This window comes from Crinia signifera, chromosome 2 (assembly GCF_055691185.1).
Source record: "Crinia signifera chromosome 2, ASM5569118v1, whole genome shotgun sequence".
Lineage (NCBI taxonomy): Eukaryota > Metazoa > Chordata > Amphibia > Anura > Myobatrachidae > Crinia > Crinia signifera.
The window spans coordinates 342217854-342238410 of record NC_139218.1 but is presented as its reverse complement, the minus strand read 5'-3'; the positions used below and the strand labels follow the sequence as shown (position 1 = coordinate 342238410).

Here is a 20557-nt window from a genome sequence, read left to right as displayed (position 1 = left end):
ATGCCGAGGGAGCGGCGCATTAGGTGACGTCACGCGGCTGACAGGCGAGTGGTAAAGCGGATTGGCTGTGGCGCGAGGTTTGAAACCGGTGCAGGCGTTAGAGACGGAGAGCGGACATATTGCCCTCCGAGCAGAGACTGGGAACCCAACACCGGTACGCTGAACCGACAGCCCCTTTATAGACGGCGGGGACATACGATCGCTTTGTGTATGTAACGCACTAGTTATTGCATTAAGGTTTTTTTTCTCTTTGCTCAGCCTTGGAGAGAGCGACAGCACCAGCCCCTAGCTGCCATGTTACAGGCAGTTTTTGAAAAATAACAGCAGCTGGCTTGTAGTTATCTCCAAGACTTCAGTACATAGAATCCTATGTGCCTGTATAACCTGCGTACAGTGCACTTGCAGAGTGTTTCAATATGTAAAAATAAATTAACTTGTCAATGGATTGTATATGTTCCCCATGCCAGTGTTCCTCATCAGGATACATTTAGTGCATATCTGTACGTGTGATTTTATATCTGTACTGTCAGTGTTTTACTTGTTCCCACCCTGGCTGTTGCACAACAATCCAAATCTAATTTTCTAGTATAATTGACCAATAAAGCTGATTCTGAGAGTCGTTAGCAGATCAGAATCTCCTCCAGCTTTAGTTTGTAGTTAAATTGTTCACTTTGATTTACAGAGACATGTATAGATACTTGTAAAGTATCCGGCAAGCACATCATTGTAAATTAATGCATTCAATGTAATATAATGTCATTGATGTTTTGATTGCTAGTGTGCGTGTTTAATTTCTTGATTTAAAAAAAAAATAAAAAAAATTCATTATTTAGAATGTATACTGTAATGTATAATACTGTTCTGTCTTTCAATTTACATGCTTTTACTTTCTTACAGAAGCGCTTTACAAGAAAATGAAGGCATTAAAGGCAGCAGATTTTATAAAGCTGACCTCCTCATTAGAGGCCGTGCAGAAACTGCAAACTGACCTCAAGGTGAAGGCTGTGTAAAAATGTTATGTGTCTGTCTATAGCAATGTATGTATAAGTCATTGATAACAGACCACGATTAATGCGTGGTGCATTGGGATGTTTTTAATAGCAATGCTGCCCTCATAAGAAGTACACACTATGTTTCATTGATTGGAGTCTGCACTATATTCTGATAAACTCTTCATAAGGATTTTGGTGGTTTAACTCCAGGAGATTCAAACTGAACAATTACTGGACAAGTCGTGGTATTACGTTGGTGTATACAGAGGCCCCGTGGTTATTTTGTGATGGGGTGGTGCAAGTTTGAAAAAGTAGGATGAAGTTAAGTTATTTAACTGGGATACGGTTAATAGGTCGACCACTTAAGGTTGACACAAGATTAAGTCAACAGTCAAAAGGTTGACATGAGTTTTTCACGTTTATCTGTGCCGACAGGCTGTATTTCATGCCCTACCATCCACTATGGCATTGTGGGACAATAAGATATTGTGCCGAGCGCATCGGTACACTTCAACATGTCCATGTCGACGTTCTGGACAAAAAAATGTGGAAAACTGTTGACCTTGCCATTGTCAACCTAATGCTTGTGTTGGCCTAAGTCCTGTCGACCCAATGCATGTTAACATAAAGTTGCTTGACCCATAACCGCTTAACTGGTAGTTCTGGGCATAGCTTCTAATGGGAGACTGAGCTAGTTCATGTTGTGTCCAATTGGTTCATCAGAATGTTTGTTTACAGCAGCACCGTGTACAGTATTGTGGTAATCCATCTGTCATGCAGCTTCTGTGATTGTGTTGGTGTTCTGTAAGTAGTGTTCCTTCTAGGAACTGGGCAGGGAGGTGCTGCAGGGGGCAGTATAAAAGGGGCGGACCGGGCCTTGCTGCAGTCACCAAAGGGGGCGGGCCGGGCATATACAGCGGCGATGGGCTTCCCCGTGCGCACCGGCGAGGACAGGAAACAGGCTGTTCTAGCTAAAACAGCCTAGTGTGAACACTAGTAAGATATGGGAGGGGAATAGAGGCAGCGTGTGAGAGTTAGCTTCATCCAATAGTGCTGTGTAGTGATGCATGCAAAATTGGTGGTGGAATCAAAGTGCAAATGTCCATCTGGTTTCTGGAAGTGTGTGACCCTTTCACCTTTTTATAGAAATTTAATTTTTTCTATAATTTGACCTTTTTATAACTGACATTTATTTCTTGCTTGTAAATATTTCAGTTTTTTTTTATTTTATGTATATTTGTGGTTTAGGCATTTTTACTTTAAGAATTAAAAAAATCTAATTGATCAAATAGTGTAGAGAATATGCCATTAGATGTCAATTAATCCATGTCAGGTGTCAGCATTTACATTCTTGTCGTCTCAAACAATAATGTTCCTCTTTGGCTTTTGTCCTTTTTAATAGCCCTTATATATGAAGTACCTTGTGTATGAGGTTTACTAGTCATTCGGTCTGGCAATGTCACTCATTCCACATTCTAACTTTCTTCGCTTTTTGGATAAGTCATTTACTCTTTAGGTGTGTATATAACACAGCAATTACAGTAAGCGGATACCTGCTCACACCTGGCAAATCCATTTCTGATTTAACATATCACACCAGAATTCATTCCCCCCAATGCTTGCGGTTACTTGAATTTGACTCCTAATATGTGTATTCTACTTTTATTTATATGGTTACTGATCCAATCATTTTCCTGCATTTCAGACATGTCTGTCAGATGGTCCCTGTGACCCATCCCAACCTGATCAGCTGACAGATCAGCGTGTTGTTTGTGACCGCGTGCTTCGTGCCTGTAACCACTGGGCTGCATCTTGTAATGGACAGCACTTGCATAGCTTGGTGCACTTGGCAGAGCTTGCAAGTCATGGCTTTTCTATATCCAGCACCCCGCGCACACCCTTCTACCTGGAGAAAATTTTATTTCATCTCCTGAAAAATGTTTCTGCGCGGGAATCGTCAAATGAGGCCTTCATTCAGCTGTCAGATCTCCTCTACTCCTACCTCAGTAATTGCCCGTCAGACCAACAGAACGAGGGCGACTTCTCTGCGGTAGCTAAAAGCAGTTTTCAGTTACTGTGGAAAGCAGCTGGGGAACAAGAACAGAAGCTGAGTCCATGCTATCATAACAAGGAGATACTGTCCCTTAGACTTCATGCACTGAGATTCCTCATGTTGGTGGAACGGTCCACTTCAGATGTAGACTCTACAATTACGATATCTCGACATGCCAAGTATGCAATTTTGGCCTTTGACACCAAAGGAAAAAAATGTAGTCGAGGTGATGCATGCTTTCTTAGCCAAAGTGTTGAGGATCTATTGTTAAAACCTTTAAAAGAGCATGCGAAATGGACTCATCCGTGGACTTTGTGTCTAGTGGAACTGACGTTAGAGATTGTTCGTGTACTCTGTAAAAGTAACTGCCTCCAGCAGTGCAGAGATGCCATCCAACAAGCTTCTGTCTGCTTGAAGAAGACCGGTAGGTGCTGCCAATCCGGACTTGTGCTTTTAAGCTCTGCCATAGATATTTATGAGTTGAAGAAGTCGTGTGGAATTGGTAAACACTTGGAGGTGCTGGTAGAGACTATTGATGGCTCCAGTTCGTCTGGGAATGGATGGTTGTGTCAGGCTCTGAGCGAATGCTGTCAGTTTACAGTGTGCTGCTTAGATGGCCACTTCAAACAGGCTGTGACTCCTGGAACGCTGGAGACAAGTGAGGTCCTTAGCCTGGCAAAGTTCCTGGAGAGGCATTTCGCACTTCTGGAGAAGCAAGTCTCTGTGGTATGTGTTATTTTTTTATTGACTTATAAATTCTCAGCCATAATGCTGGGGTTTCCCAATTCCAGTCCACAAGGGATCACCACCACTGTGTGGTTAACTTTTAGGCAGGTATTCAATGCGGCCGGCGAGGGAGTTAAACAGCGAGGATTGCAGAAAACCAGCAATCCTCGCTGTTTAACCCCCGTGCCGGCCGCTCACCCTATTCAATGTTCTGGGGAAATCCTCGCCGTCACAGGACGGTGAGAATTCTCCAAAATGGCGAGACCCGCGGCTAATGCAGAAAACTCTCTGTATTTAGCCGCGAGTCTCACTGGTTCAGGAGCCGCATACGCCAATTCCCCCTCGCTCAAAAAATGGAGCGAGGGGGAATTGGCGTATGAGGGGGCTGTGTTGAATACTGACAGGGTGAATGGTGACAGCGAGCAGGAAGCTCTGCTCGCTGTCGCCGCTCGCCCACAGCATTGAATACCCCAGTTAGTTGGTGCACAGGTGTATTAATCACTGACTGATATATTTGAAAAAGTCCGCAGGTGATGCTAATTTCAGTTCTGATAAGGCAGTGATTTTCAACCTTTTTACCTTACGGCACACTAAATAAGATTTTAAAATTGCCAAGGCACACCATGAGATCCCCACAGGGCAAAACACATTGGCACCTACAGGGAAAAAATCAACCCTATTGGCCCCCATATAAAAAAAAACAATCACACTGATCCCCACAGGTAATAAAAATAAAATACATTGGGGCAGATGTATTAAGCCTTAACAAGAGATAAATGCAAGGGTGATAAGGAGAGATAAACATCCAGCCAATCAGCTCCTTACTGACTTTTTTTCAAACACAGGCTGTAACGTGTCAGTTAGCAGGTGATTGGCTGGGCATTTATCTCTCCTTATCACCTTTACATTTATCTCTGGTCAAAGCTTAATACATCTGCCCCATTGGCATGAAAGAAGAGTCCAGTAAATAACAGTTGAACTGGTGGTGGCTGCAAACTGATTTGGGCATCGCTAGATCTGGGGGCACACTTGAGAACAGCACAAAGCACACTAGTGTGCCACGGCACAGTGGTTGAAAAATCCTGTGATAAGGAGTAGTTGTAAAACACGCTCTGTTAGGGACCCATGAGGACTGGCGTTGGGAAACACTGCGTTACTCAAAGCTCGCACATTAAATATGTATCTTTATCTTTTGCATCATTCACACTTTTTTTCTTTTGGAAGGTCTGTTAATAGAAATTGAAAGTTTCAACCTTCTTACGATGTATACAAATGTATAGATATCCATTGTAGAAGTTACATTGTAGGAATTTTGTGTAACGAGAAAAGATGTTCTTGCTAGACTACCAATAGTGTTTGCGGGCATATCTGCAACATACAGATGGCGTATGCTTTGGCACACTTTTTGCCTTCCTCTCCCCATTTCTGAAACTGGTGGAGCTGGTGCGCATGTTCAGTATAATTCAATATCTAGGAGACCTAGCACATTACAAAAAGCTGATGTTGGATGCACTTTTCGCTTTTTGTTTTGTGTACTGCACAGCACCATTCCCAATCTCATTAATTCTTACTTCATGGCAAAAATGGATGCACCTCTTGGTTACATAATGCAGAGGAACACTATATTTATGCAGTCTATCTTCTCCCTAGTCTAGACAGTAATGTGTTAATTTGGGGAATTTGTCTTGCTAAGCGCTGGTCACTGAAGAGAGCACATTTCTTTCTTTAGAAAATGGGCCGGCTGTGGTGCCCTGTTCCACCCAGTGAATTGATAGGCTGCATCTTAATGTTTTTTTCTATTTTGTTTTTAACTGAGACTGTATGGTGACGTTTCAAGGAAAAAATGAAGACCTAGATTTGATATACATACCTCCTAGCTTTCCGCGGGAAAGTCCCACTTTTTGGCGACTCTCCCAAATACCGGCCAGGGCCAGCAGTGTCTGTGGGTTGGTAGTCCCCGTTACCACCCGCTGGGAAGCGCTGAATAGACGTTGTGCAGCACACCATCTATTCCTGCAGGCAGCAGCGGTAAAATGGTGGTGCTATTTGAAGGCCATGCCCCCAAATTTCAGACACTCACAAATGTCCTGCTGCCTCACCATTGAAAGTTGCGATTCAAAAATGTTTGTGAACCTCTGGTCTAGCGTATAGAGGTCCTAATTGCTTTTCCTTTGTAGGTAGCTCAGTTAAACGTGAGGAGAGCTCTGTAATACAGTTTGCAGTGTCTTTCTTTGTCTGCTTGGACTTGTATGGAGGTGCTCCTACGGAACAGTTTTTTTTTTTTTTTGCTGCTACTCTGTGTAAAACCGCCCATAAGGACTCTCTTCAGACACTGGCTCCAGTTCATGGTAGATTGCATTGATTATGGTATAGGGCGTCGACACCTGAAAATGGTTGACCATATGTTGACATTGACAGAAGGTTGACACAAGCTTAAAGGCCTATACACACTGAAATAGGCCCGAAAGCCGCTCAAAACAAAAAGTTTGAGCGGCTTTCAGCTCAAAGCCGTCCAGTGTGCATGGCCCGGTGATGTGTGCTCCCGAGTAAAATCCAAAATGTCGCTTTAACCTGTACCTTGACTGGTGACTAGTTATTTATGAAAAGTGGGAGTGCCGCTTATCTGTCTAAAATAAACAAATGTATTATATAACCATCAAAAAAAATGTCGATAACAATAAAATATAAGGAAAGATTAGCAAAGCTAAATTGCACAATTTGAACAATGGCTGATATCAATGATGATAAATGAATATTTAATTAGCAATAAAAATCCTTATTAAAGTTTACAGTAAACAAAAGTTGGGAGTAAGAAAGTTCCAAAAATCACTCTTTAATGTATACTGTATAGCCGCGTCCCGGCTAATATTTAGGGGGTTTAGGAGCTGATCACATTTATTTTTGGAGTTAGAAAATTCTTATTGCGTAAAGTTTTATTTTGGTATTTCAGAGATGACTTATTTCTGATCTAGCTTTTTGCAGTGTGAGGTTCTGAGGAGGACGGAGCTACATGTATGTATATAATTTGCTAGTGCCCTGGAGGAGCGCCACGGCAACTGTGTCTTCTGTTGGATTCATTACAAATGATTTAATGGAAGAACACATGTAACATTCATCGCTATGTTGTATTGTGTCTGTGTTCAGTCACAAATCCCATATAAATGATGGTTCTAGGAGGAGCTTTATTAAAAAGTCATCTAAATGGGCATTTAACATTGTTTATGTGTAATGTACAAACTGCATTTCCATATTTTCTGTCAGGTTCCTAAAGATGGGACTCGACAACTTCGGACCTTGAAACAGCAGCAGTTTTGTGGACTCCAGCAATTTTCTAATGTTGCGTGTTCCTTCCTCCAGATCAGCAAGGTATCTTCCATCAGAACACTTCAAACTTCCCACCATATGGAGTCAGTCTTTCCCATGTAAAGGGATGGGGATTAATTGCCGGTGAGGGTATAGGTCATTGGGCAGACACAATGTAAGTCGACATACATTAAGTTGACAGGCAATTAAAGGTCGACATGAGAAAAGGTCAACATGGTTAAAAGAAAAAAAAATGATATATAATTATTTGGTACTTGTGACTTATCTGGGCGCCCGAAATTGCCCCCCAGACCCCATTTTTAATTGTATGCCCCCCATTGTTAACGCCACCCCACTATCAACGCCAACCCGAAGCGTGGCGAGCGGCGGCGGTACGCGTCCTCTGACCTTTTCATACCCCCACTATCCACGTTGGCGTGGAGTTGATTTTATATAGTGTGGCGAGCGCAGCGAGCCACCGAGCCCGAAGCGTGGCGAGCGCACGCTGATACCTGTGAAGCCCGCAAGGGGATGCGTATAGCTGTGAAGGTATCCACGTCCCCTCGCGGGGCTCGCCACGCTTCGGGCACGGTGGCTCGCTGCGCTCTCCACACTATATAAAATCAACTCCACGCCGACGTGGATAGTGGGGGTATGAAAAGGTCGGAGGACGCGTACCGCCACCCCTCGCGGGCTCGCTGCCCTCGCCACGCTTCGGGTTGGCGTTGATAGTGGGGTGGCTTTAACAATGGGGGTCATTTAGCCATCAGGGTGGGTATACAATTAAAAATGGGGTCTGGGGGGCCATTTCACATATGAAACAGGCATCTGGGTGCCTGTACATATTAAAATCGCATCAAATCTCATCGCATGCAATACAATAGCATACAATGCAACGCAATTTTCTCTTCAAGGGAAATCGCGTCAAATCGCATGCTTAGGGTACTGGCATACAATTTCAACATCGGGCGCCCAGATAAGTTACAAGTACCAATTATTTTGGTGTCTGGCGACTTACATCAACATGAACACTACATACCTGCAAGTGTACCGTGTCCCGTTGCATGGTTTGTTACACTCACTATGATTACGCTTGGCACGTTATTTTATTCTCCCTCCACACCCTAGTGGATGGTAGGTTATGAAAAACCGCTTAAAAAAAAAAAACACCATTTTTATTAGGTGTCGACCCAATGTATGTTGACCGAATATAGGTGTATCCAGCCGGGGATTACTCCGTGATGGCTGTGTTATATCTGGCAGTTACTCTGTCCTATATATAGGAAGAATGAAGATAATATGCCCAAAGGGTTTAAAAGCTCAGACAAGATAGGTTATCTTCGGCTGGGTACACACATGACTGGTCCAAAAACTGAGCAGCCGCATCTGCTAAGCAAATATACTTACCGGTAAGCCGCCTTGTTGCACTTTTTCACGAGGGAAAGTCTGCAAGCAAACTTCAAAATAAGATGCTGGGAAAACCCATTGGATCCATATTTTACGCAGAATCAGTTGGGTTCTGTGCTATAATCCCCTGATTTTAGGCACAGGAAAAGGGAGTATAATTAAGTCTTTCATTGCGCAACGGGGGCTACAGCGTGTTATATGCCAAAGTATGTCTGGCCATACATTACCTTTGCCCACCCATTTGTTATGTACTAATCTAAAATCTGCAAGAAATATTGGTATTGCCTATGCACCAGGGGTGGTGATATGTCTGGGGGAATTATGTAGTTTACAGACCTTTCTTCTGATGTAATATATTGTTCAGCGTGTACCCAGCATTGCCTTCGATCTCAGCGCTTTACTAACGCCTACATCTAACTTTCTTCTTAGCAGGACATGCAGAGTGAGGAGTTGCAGTTACTGCTGGGAGCCTGCAAAGAGGCAGTGTCCCGAATGCTGATCTCCGTACAGGGTCTTCCTGCTCAAGATGCTGTTGAGTTTTTAAACGTAACAGGTGTTAAATCTACTACTTCTTCATTGGTTTTATTATATATCCGGTTACTTTGGAAGCCTTGATATCATAGGAATGGATGAGGGAATCTATTGCTATGGATATTGGTATTCCCTACAGTGGAGTTTGTATATTTTCCACATGCTTGAGTGGGTTTCCTGCGGTTACTCCTCCCACAATCCCCCAAAATACTTGTAGGTTAATTGTCTCCCCAAAAAATAGACTGTAAGCTCCACTGGGGGTAGGGACTGATGTAAGTGGAAAAATATTCTCTGTATAGGGATGTAGAATATGGGGGTCATTCTGGTTGACACGCAAATCTGCAAAACGTTGACCATCGAATGATTTTGCAGGCCCTCGCAGATGTACGACAACTCTCTGGAGTCTTAAATCTGCGGGCACCCTGTACAGGAAGCAGGCACGGGCAGCTGACGTCAGCTGCCCGCACCCTCGTTGTGGGCGCCCAGCGGGGATGCAAATGAAATGCTGGACTTTCCCACTGCTCGGTGCGAACGGAGCAGTGAATGAATATTTTGCTGCGCCCGCTTGCACAATGCAGCTGCACATGCGCATAAAAGTTTATGCGTATGTGCTGTCGCTCATCGCTCCCCTGCACGAACACACAGGGGAGTGTGGTGATCAGAATAACCTCCTATGTGTGAGCTATAAAAATAACTGTTAATAAATAAAATAGATGCACCAGATAGCTGGTTCATATGAGTAGTAGTGTTCCCGCTAGGCTGTTTTAGCGGGGCGCTGCGCCCTGCCCCTCTGGCAGCTCCCCGCTAAAACAGCCTGCCTCCTCCTGTTATCGTGATACCGGGGAAGCCCGGCGCCGCAGTATATTGCGGTGCGCGGAGCTTCCCCAGCAGCGGAGAGTCTTCGGTCCGGCTGGGCCCGCCCCCTTCAGTGACGATGACGTCCGGGTCCGCCCCTTTTCTTGATGATAGCGGCCAGGCCCGCCCCTTTTCATCACGGCCCGGGCATGCCCCTTTTGTGACGTCGGCGGCCAGGGCCCGCCCAGAACAGTAACGTCGGCAGGCCCGGACCGCCCCCCTTGACGCTGCCCCCGTGCAGCAGCGCCCTGCCCACCCTGGTTCCTGGAAGGAACACTAAGTAGGTCTCTATATTTTGGCTTGATTGGTAAAGCAATGTGTATTTTGTGTTTTGACAGCATCTTGTGTGCATAACCTGTCTTACTGGTTCTATAACCAGAAGAAATATAAAGAAGCAACTGATCTGGTATCTCCTCTTTGTGAGCAACTTGCAATGGCAGGACCAGGAGGGAACCCAGATTTGGCAGTGGAAAGGGTAATCTCTGTTTTCCTGTATATTATAAGATCACAAATGTAAATATTGCTGTCCTTTTATAATTCTCCGTCATGGAATACCTTTATACAAAATAGTACATTTTCCCAAATGGTGCTAGTAAGAGCTGTACAGAATAGTGAAAGCTGCTATTATTTTTTTAGTAAATCGATAAATCTTTGCCTTTTCTTTCCCAGCTACATCGATGTTTCAAGCTGCACGTGGAGAGTTGCCGGAAGGCCGGTTACACCGCTCTTGGCCTCGCTGCTGTAGCGCTTTGGTTACGAGCTTTACGTATTCAAGTCTCTTCTCAAATGGCTGAGCCAGTAGCCTTATGGGTCAGACTTAAACTTGATGGTGCAAAGAACGGAGATGAAGATCTGAGACTTCAGTGAGTTGGAGGTCTTCTATATCCTATCTCTATCTAGCGTTCTTTATACCGAACAACTGATATAACATTGTCTCAAATGCTGTCCCCCACAGTACTCTTAAGGATGGCCTTGCTGATAACCCAATGGATCCCGAGTTAATGGTCTCTCTTCTAGCAGAGGAGTTAAAAGGGTACAAGTCTGTCCATGGGGACACGGGGCAAGAGCGTTACAACACCATCTGTGATCTCCTTGAGCTGTGTTCTGAAGACAGTAGCTTAAGCCATTACCGTCCACCTTACCTTCTTGAGCTTGCCCAGGTTCTATGCTATCATGACTACTCCGGACAAACAGAATGGTAATGTGACCCTGTACACAATAAAGGACACTAGAAGCAAATAGGTTAAAGCTTGTTATTTTGTGGCATGTCAACCAGGCAAAACTGCAAGATGGGGCATATTACAAAACTACATAAAACATTAGAGAATGTAATGATTAAGAATGAAGGGTGACTGCTTTGGTGTCAGTGGACAAAACAACTGGCGAAAGTCTTAATTAAGTTAGAAAGATATCATTAAAGTGACCCTTTCCTTCTGTAAGGTGCAATAAACGTCTTCTTGGAACGTTAGAGAATATCCCGTGATTTGTGTCTTGTGTGTGTTCTAGCACTGCTCTGGATGCTGTGCAGGATTGCCTTCGACTTCTGGAGTCTGCTTCACAAGATTCAGAAAACCCAGAGCGTTTGCTGGATATCAAAGCACAGGCGCTGCTATGGCAGTATATCTGCACTCTGGAAGGCAACATGCGGGAGGTAAATAAATGGATACGGTCCATGCACACTGCCGTGTCGGGAGTCGCCTCCATATTTTCTGTATAAGAATGTGCTAGTTAATTATTCGTTTGAAATATTAGCAGTTAAAAAAATAACTAACCTTTTTTTTTTTTGTTATGTAAAAGTGCGCATACTTAATTAAATAGCAATTAAACCATAAATGCAAGTTAGTCATATGAAAGATGTGGCAGGTTATGTGTGGCGTAATTTGAATTAGTATTAAGAATTGTTGTTGTTTTTTGTGTGTGTGCGTTGTGGCTGCTGTTCCCTCTAAGGATAGAGTGCTGCTCTCTCATAGAATTATATAAGGGAGGGGACTTATTGAATCTAAATATTTAAAAAAAGAATCTCGTTGCTATGGGCAACATCACCTCTCCATTTTTAGAAGCTTTAGTAAATTATCCCCTAAGAGTGCAGCCCTTCATAGATCCCCCTCCCTTTGAATCATTCCAGACTTCTACAGTTTTCCCTATTCGCATTGGCAAGCAGTGTCGCACCCGGGATTTTGGACCCAGCTAGCCAGCGCTTTCAGATTACTCACCCGACCCGGCATATAGCTGGGCGGGTAACTTCATAGGGAGGCGGGGCCGGGGAGGCACTAGGAGATGACAGCATCTCCCAGCGGCGTCTTTACAGTACAGTGTATGGGACCCGGTTCGCACCGACCCAGGTTCCCCGTTCACAATGTCCCTGGACACGCGATGGACCCTTTCACACTGACCAATTTCCTGGGTTGTTGAGTATTCATGTGCAATAACCCGGGAAATATTTGTCACACCCAATTTAGAAATGTTATCTAGGTGTATTAGACAGTTCATGGACCGTGTGGCATAACTGGCATCTCCCCAGTTCTCTATTGGCCAGTCTGACAGAATAGAGCTGGGGGATTAGTGCTATATCTATCTTGTTTGTTGAACTTTATAGGTTTTGGCAGAGCAACAAAGGAAAGAAAAGCTGGACAGTCAGCGCCAGTTCACTGGTGTCGAGTACGAACCCAATGACCTAAACTATGAAGACAAACTTCATGATGACCAGTCTGCCCGGGATGGCATCTGTTTTACATTAGCCGGGGAGGCAGGTAAACAAATTTTGCTTGGTTGTTCCAACAAAAATGTTATCTATACATTGTTACTCCTGTTCTACTGAGTTAGATGACATTTGTTCTGTATCAGGACCTATGAAAGGCCTGGATGAAGCATTGGACCTGTGGAAAGGTCTCCTTTCAGGCTTTGAGATTCCATTACTCCACAGCACTGAACAGACTGTGTTCTCATTGCATCTGCTTGGATCTTTGTTCAGGCTAATGGGAAAGGTAATTCTGCAACTACATTTTCTTTACTGGAAAAGACTTCTGATCTGACCACCACTTATGGCAGTATATGATTTTAATTTTTTTTTCCTGTAGCCTTTGCAGGCTGTACAAAGCTTCTTACTGGTGAGACAACTGTGCAGATCTCTGGGAGATCACATTCGGGAAGCTGGAGCTCTGTGTCATTTAACCAAACTTCTGTTTTATCTTGAGAGTCCTAAATATGCTCAGGTAAGTCTCCTGCTTCATAAATAAATGAATCATTCTTTGTAAGAGGCTTCGTTTAAAAAAAAAATAAAAAATTGCGTGAATATATTAACTTCAAATACTCTACTATGTTTGTGTTGTCTTTTGAATGTATTTTTGGTGGGTTGGGATCATTTGGTCTATTGCATTATGGTCGAAAGTCATTAGGTCGAATCCATTAGGTCGACATGTTTCTAGGTCGACATGGGAAAAGGTCGACATGATTCTAGGTCGAAAGGTCATTAGTTCGACAAGGTCATTAGTTCGACATTGTCTATGTCGACTTTCACAAGGTCGACATTGGGTTTTTCACTGTTTTTTTACCTGAATGTCAACACAGTCGACATGGACACAGTTTAAAGTGCACTGCATCCCCTCGCATCGCTCGCTGCGCTCGCTATGCGTCGGGCACGGTGCCTCGCTACGCTCGGCACACTATTTTATTCTCCCACCACGCCCTAGTGGATGGTAGGGAATGAAATACCGCCTGTCAGCACATGTCGGCTCAAAAAACAGTGAAAAACTCCATGTCGACCTTGTGAATGTCGACATAGACAATGTCGAACTAATGACCTTTCGAACTAGAATCATGTCGACCTTTTCCCATGTCGACCTAGAGTCATGTCGACCTTTTAGCATGTCGACCTAATGGATTCGACCTAATGACTGTCGACCATAATGCAGTAGACCAAATGACCGCATCCCTTTTTGGTCATATACTTCGATATCTGCATGTATGATATATATACATTCTTATGGGATACAGGGAAGTCGTTCATAACGATGGGGAAAAGAGGGTTTCCGTAGGAGACAGGCACATATAAACTTTTATACAGGGTGTACTGGCTCCTCCCCTCCCATCTAGCCAGTTAAGAAAATGCGCCTCAGGAGAAGCATGCATCAGGAAGAGCTCCAGAGAGTTTTGTCTTCTGTTTAATTTCTTTATTATTTTGGGACTGCTGTTTTGGATTCAACAGCAGTCCTGCGTCGTGGGAGACTGGGGAAAGGGTGCAGCTGCAGGCCACTTCATGGTACCGAGCAGCCCCTGCCACAGGACCACTGTCCTGCGTGGGTGATGTTACCGCGGGCATTGCGCTGCAGCATGCACACCCCTAGTCCAGTCTGAAGACGTCGTGTGGTGAGTACTACCCCGGGGTCCCCCACCGTGGGGCCCCCGGATTACTGTGCGGCAAGATGGTATCGGCGGTGCCCTGCACAGGGACCGCGCAACCCCCCGCTTACACTGGGACAGGGTACTGCCTCCTGTACTGTCCAGGGCAGCTTACCACGGGTTTCTCAGTATAAAAATGCAGGTAAGCTCCGGCGCCATTACGTTGGGCGGAGCTTACCCAGAGCGGGACCATAGCTCTGTGAGGGCGCCAAAACCTGCTTCCTGCTTCTTCCCTGGCTGCTGGAAACGCCATTGTACTGCTCCAGGCACTCCTCAGCGGTGTGGAACAGAGGGAATCTGCTAGCAGAGACAGCATCAGGTTTTCAGCGCTTGTGTACTTGTGCACTTGCCTGCATACACTGAAAGTACTGTTATATTGTACTGCATACCAGCTCTTACAATTGGAGAGTTCGGGTTGTTTGGTGTATTGGTCCCCTCCATTACCCTCTGTACACTACCCCACTAGCTTGTTAAGCTATAGACTGGACAGATAGTACTACACATAGTAATTATCTGTGTCTTAATCACACTGCATATCCACTGTGTTTGCTCTGTGTGTGAGGGGAGATTGTTTGTTTGTCACAATGGTGAGGAAACTTACATTTATGGTGTGCAGTGATAAGTTTGCCAGCTTCTTCCTCACAAATTACTTGTGGGCCATGCATGTCCCCTCAAAGTAGTGGGGTTCCCCCAAAGCTTACTGGACAGCAAAGTAGCACACAGGACAGCTCACAGGAGCCTGCCTGGGCAGCAGGGATGAAATCCATGCTAGAAACTGTAACATCACAGTTAGCTACTACCGCGGCACAGACCCAGAGAGTGCAGAGGGAGCTTGCTATCCTCTCTGCCAGAGTTGATATAATGACTCCTACTCCTGGGGTATCTCGTAAGAGAAGTGCACCCTCCCAAACCCCTGAGTCTGGTGCAGAGGACGGGGGGGAGGATGGGGATGACGAAGCTGACAAGGGGGCTGAGGAGACGGATGCTTCACAGTCACTACACAGATGGCACAGAGCCATTAATTATGGCAATCAGGGAGGTGCTTGACCTTCCCTTAGCTGAGTCCTCTGAAGGGGATTCCTTCTTTGCCACTCAGAAAAAACAGCAGGTTGTTTCCCTGAGCAGACTGACTTGGAGACTACGTTTAAGTCAGCGTGGAAAAACCCAGAAATGAGGTTTAAAGTTACTAAGAAATTTACAACCACGTTTCCATTTGATCCTGCGGGACGGAAAGTGTGGGAGGAGCCACCTGAGGTGGATTCCTCTGTGTCTCGTTTAGCAAAAAAGATGGTGCTTCCAGTACCAGGGCCTTCCTCTCTGAAAGACACCACGGACAGAAAGGTGGAAAATACACTTAAGTCCATTTTCACTGCTAGTGGCGCGTGCCAGCGTCCAGTTTTAGCAAGCTGTTATATGGCAAAGTCTATATATACATGGGCCTCCCAGATTCAGGAAGGCCTTCTGGGTGACATGACAGTGGCGCAGGTGTCTGAAAAATTACACCATATTCCAGGACACCGCTAAAGTTCTGTGTGAGGCGCAGAAAGAGTTAGGAGCCATTAACGGCCGTAATTCAGCCATGGCGGTATCGGGTCGCAGATCCCTCTGGCTCCGGCAGTGGGTGGCTGACGCTGACTCCAAACGGAGCGTTGAAAACCTTCCCTTCACAGGCGAACGGTTGTTTGGCAGCGATTTAGATGAGTTAATCTCTAAAGCCACAGCAGGGAAGTCCACCTTCCTGCCATCGACCCCACAGGCGCCCAAGCGTTCTTTCTCTTCTCACACCCAGCAGTCCTTTCGGACCGGCAAATTCCGCCCAAAAGCCAGGGGTGGTTCAAATGCAGCCAGAGGCTCCCGAGGTAAATTCAGGAAGCCTGCTGCTTCAGCCAACACAGAACGGCCATCCGGGGCAGCTGCAAGTAAACCTGCAGCATGACGATGGGGCTCCACCAATAGCTCCGGTCGAGGTGGGAGCCAGACTGTCATTTTTCAGCCATGCTTGGGAGGCCTCGTGCCTCAATTCTTGGGTACGGGGGTCTTATTTTGCACGGCTACAAGTTGGAGTTTGCAAAACAACCACCTCACAGGTTTTTGAGGTTTGCGCTGTTGAACGATCACTATCAGTTCCGCGCACTGCCGTTCGGCCTGTCCTCAGCCCCGCGCATATTCACCAAGGTGATGGCGGAGATGATGGTGGTTCTCAGGAAACAAGGAATCTGTGTAACACCATACTTGGACGACCTGCTTGTAAAGGCTCAGTCGTCGGAGGAATTGCAGGCGGCCTTACAGATTACCATGCAGACCCTGTTGGGTCACGGTTGGCTGCTAAACTTAGCAAAGTCCTCTCTGATCCCTTCTCAGAGACTCCTGTTCTTGGGGATGGTATTAGACACGGCTATCATGAGTGTTCCTGCCACAAGAGAAGATTGTGGCCATTCAACAGCTGGTCACAAACTTGTTGAAAACACCCCAGGTGTCAGTGCATCAGTGCATTGTCCTTTTAGGAAAGATGGTGGCCTCTTTCGAGGCCCTCCAATTCGGGAGGTTCCACAGCAGGATCTTCCTGCTCGATCTACTGAGCAAATGGTCCGGTTCACATCTTCAGATGCAGAGGAAAATTGTGTTCTCGTCTCGGACGAGACTGTCACTCCAGTGGTGGCTCCACACGCCCAACCTGCTGGCGGGGCGAAGAATTGGCATCCAAGATTGGGTCTTAGTCACCACGGATGCGAGCTTCCTGGGATGGGGTGCTGTGACCTTGGGTCAGTCCTTTCAGGGCAAATGGACCCTCTTGGAAACACGTCTCCATATCAACAACTTGGAGTTACGTGCAGTGTATTATGCACTCCTGGAGGCGGCCCCTCTCCTCAGCGGACATGCGGTCCGCATCCAATCAGACAATGCCACTACTGTGGCATTTCTGAACAGGCAGGGCGGGACCAAAAGCAGGTCCTGCATGCGGGAAGCAACAAAAATCCTGTCGTGGGCAGAGTGTCACGGTCAGGCTCGGTCGGCCATCTTCATACCCGGGGTGGACAACTGGGAAGCCGACTTCCTCAGTCGCCACGAGCTTCACCCCGGGGAATGGAGCCTACACCACCAGGTGTTCAGTGCTCTGGTGGCTCGGTGGGGGAACCCACTAGCTCATGCAAGGTCCGTGCGTCTTCCAGGCCTTAGAGCAGCTTCGTTTGACGGCCTGGAGGTTGAGCGGCAGATCCTAACAGAAAAAGGATTTCACACATCAGTCATCAAGACCATGACGAGTGCTAGGAAGCTGGTAACGGCTGCACATTACCACCATATCTGGAAGAGATATGTAGGATGGTGTGAACAATGGAAGTTTGCTCCGGCGGAGTTTAAACTTGATTCCTCAGATTCCTTTAATCTGGCTTGGATCTGGGCCTACGTTTTTAGGCTCCTTGAAAGTGCAGGTATCTGCACTGTCTGTCTTTTTCCAAAAGAAGCTGGCTAATATACCTGAAGTGCAGACGTTTCTACAAGGCGTCTTGCACATACAGCCTCCTTTTGTGGCCCCAACTCCACCATGGGACTTGGATGTAGTTCTGACGTTCCTTCGATCCTCCTGGTTCGAACCTCTGCAGGAGATAGATTTAAAATATCTTACATGGAAGACGGTGGTCTTATTAGCCTTAGCCTCGGCTAGGCGGGTCTCTGAGCTGGGGGCGTTAACCTGCAAGAGCCCTTACTTGATCTTCTATGAAGACAGGGCAGAATTACTTACGCACTAATCCGCGTTTTGTTCCCAAGGTGGTGTCAGCATTCCACGTGAATCAACCAATTGTGGTTCCTGCTACTGGCCCTCAGTCTGAGGTGCCGACAGCTTTGGATGTGGTTCGGGTTGAAGGACTTCGACTGAAGGACTTTTTGTCTTATATGATGCCCAAAAGATCGGGCGCTGTGCTTCCAAGCAGTCTATTGCACGCTGGATTTGTGCAACCATCAAACAGGCTTATGTGGTAGCAAAGCTTCCTATGCCTGCTGGGGTGAAAGCCCACTCAACTCGTTCAGTGGGGACTTCCTGGGCGGCTGCCTGAGGAGTGTCGGCCTTACAATTATGTAGAGCCGCTACATGATCAGGCCAACACACTTTTTTGTCAAGTTTTACAAATTTGATGCTTTGGCCACTGAAGATACTCAGTTTGGACAAGCGGTGCTGCGGCATTCTCCGCACAATCCCGCCCGTTCTGATGTCTTTGGTATATCCCCATCGTTATGAACGACTTCCCTGTATCCCATAAGAATGTAAGAGAAAATAGGATTTTAATACCTACCGGTAAATCCTTTTCTCTGAGTTCTTATGGGATACAGGGTGCCCGCCTCTGTGCGGAGTTCTGCCTTACTCACTCTGGTGAGCTGTGGACCACTACTGGGTCCTTTCATTACCCTGGTTCCTTGACGGTTACCAAGGGTGAAGGTTACTAGTATAACCTTATCATTTACGTCATGCAACTCAGCTGTTCATGAGTGTGTTTGTCACTTAGGTGACATTGTTTCTAAAGTTGTCCCAGTTGGGACACCGTGTTACAACTGTTGTCAATAGTTGACATACTATAAGGCCCTGAAACTTCCACGTGTTTGTGGTCACTACAAGGGTATCGGTTTGTTGAACCTTTGTTTGGGTGTGCTGGATGAATCTCACCACATTACATATTACACATATTCCTCTCATATTGTTCTTCTCCTTCGGCACAGTTTTCTATTAACTGGCTAGATGGGAGGGGAGCAGAGGGGAGGAGCCAGTACACCCTGTATAAAAGTTTATATGTGCCTGTCTCCTACGGAAACCCTCTTTTCCCCCATCGTTATGAACGACTTCCCTGTATCCCATAAGAACTCAGAGAAAAGGATTTACCGGTAGGTATTAAAATTATATATATATATATGTGTGTGTGTGTGTGTGTATATATATATGTGTATGTGTGTGTGTGTGTGTGTGTGTGTGTATATATATATATATATATATATATATATATATATATATATATATATATATATATATATATATATATATATATATATATATATATATATATATATATATAATTTTTTTTTTTTTTTTAACTCCTTCCAATCTGGAGGACCACGCCCAAATATCGATAAACTGCGAATGCGTCCGGGTCTCAATGTGTGTGAGACGCCGGCTAGAAAATAAAACCTTGTCCTCCTTTTTTTTTTCTCTTCGCTAGCCATTCGGTTTATGGAGTACCTGAGGTGGAGTAACTCCCTCCAAACCTGTTTTCCCTACTATGTCTAACTGTGAAACTCCCACCAAAGACACTAGGTCACCAGCGCTGCTGCCAAAACTGTTTCATGGACATGAAATTTATTGCCACCCTGACAAGGTGTAAAGTAGGAACTGCTAATTTGCCCTTGACCTTAATGTTTCACTGTGTTTCCCACAACTCCACCAACTTACAGCTGATGGTGGTACAGTAGGGCTGCCAGGCCAGAGCCTGCAGACCATGAGAAGATGCATTGGTCTACTGGCTCTGACCTGGCAGGAAATTTGAATGATTTGGGCTCTAATGAGTCAATGCTTAGACAGGTCCTTATTTTCATTTGTCATTTTAACTTCTTTCCTTAGATCACTCTCCAAGAGGCAGAAGCAGCTCTGCAGTGTGCAGACAGTGCCAGTGAAAGTTACATGTTGGCTGAGCGATGGTGCCAGCTTCTCCGCAGTCATCTCTTCCGGGTTACAAACCAGGTAAAACCTGTTTGCAGGTCCTACTATTGGGGTATATTTCTGTAATAAACCGTATAGTACACTTCTGCAGTATGTGGTAAAAGATGCTTGGTCATGTTACACTTCTAGAAGATATCATAATTATACCCTGGTCCTCCTTGCTCCTAACTTTCCTTTTTACAGTGCTTTTCATAGAAGATCAATGCTCTGCATAGTTGGTGGGCTTTTTGCCATTTAGAGTAGGAAAGTAAATGTGTGTGACCGGTCCTCTGTTTGGAATTTGCAGGTTAAAACAGGAGTGGAACTTCTTGTGAGCCTACTTCAGCACCCATCTCTACAGAAGTCCTCCAAAGCTTGGTACCTATTAAAAGTCCACGTTTTGCAGGAACTCTCAATGTTTCTTAGGCTTCCCCCGGCCATTCTACACCCAGATCTTTACAAGCAACTTTGCACACAAGGTAATTTGATGTTAATCTTAAATGTCTCTTTAATTTTAATTTGTTATTAACACATTAAACTGAAGTTTACCCCCTCTACCTTAGTATATTTCCAGATCTATCTCATGCTTCGTGTACCTAAGTTTACCAC

General features: G+C 45.4%; 1 protein-coding gene across 4 annotated transcripts in view; it reads left to right on the top strand.

The window, feature by feature from the left end:
* The window catches only part of ESPL1 (extra spindle pole bodies like 1, separase), a 52844-nt gene continuing 32287 nt past the window's right edge, over positions 1-20557 (top strand). The window contains exons 1-14 of one of the 4 annotated variants that reach the window (XM_083169594.1): positions 1-154; positions 898-995; positions 2698-3771; positions 7033-7137; positions 8911-9034; positions 10206-10342; positions 10537-10730; positions 10823-11065; positions 11374-11518; positions 12464-12617; positions 12712-12851; positions 12945-13079; positions 19871-19990; positions 20256-20427. In XM_083169594.1, coding sequence (XP_083025720.1) covers positions 915-995; positions 2698-3771; positions 7033-7137; positions 8911-9034; positions 10206-10342; positions 10537-10730; positions 10823-11065; positions 11374-11518; positions 12464-12617; positions 12712-12851; positions 12945-13079; positions 19871-19990; positions 20256-20427 — 2824 coding nt within the window. In that variant the 5' untranslated portion in view covers positions 1-154; positions 898-914. Of the gene's footprint in view, positions 209-897; positions 996-2697; positions 3772-7032; positions 7138-8910; positions 9035-10205; positions 10343-10536; positions 10731-10822; positions 11066-11373; positions 11519-12463; positions 12618-12711; positions 12852-12944; positions 13080-19870; positions 19991-20255; positions 20428-20557 lie in introns of all 4 variants that reach the window. The other 3 variants (XM_083169596.1, XM_083169593.1, XM_083169597.1) reach the window with 3 other exon arrangements.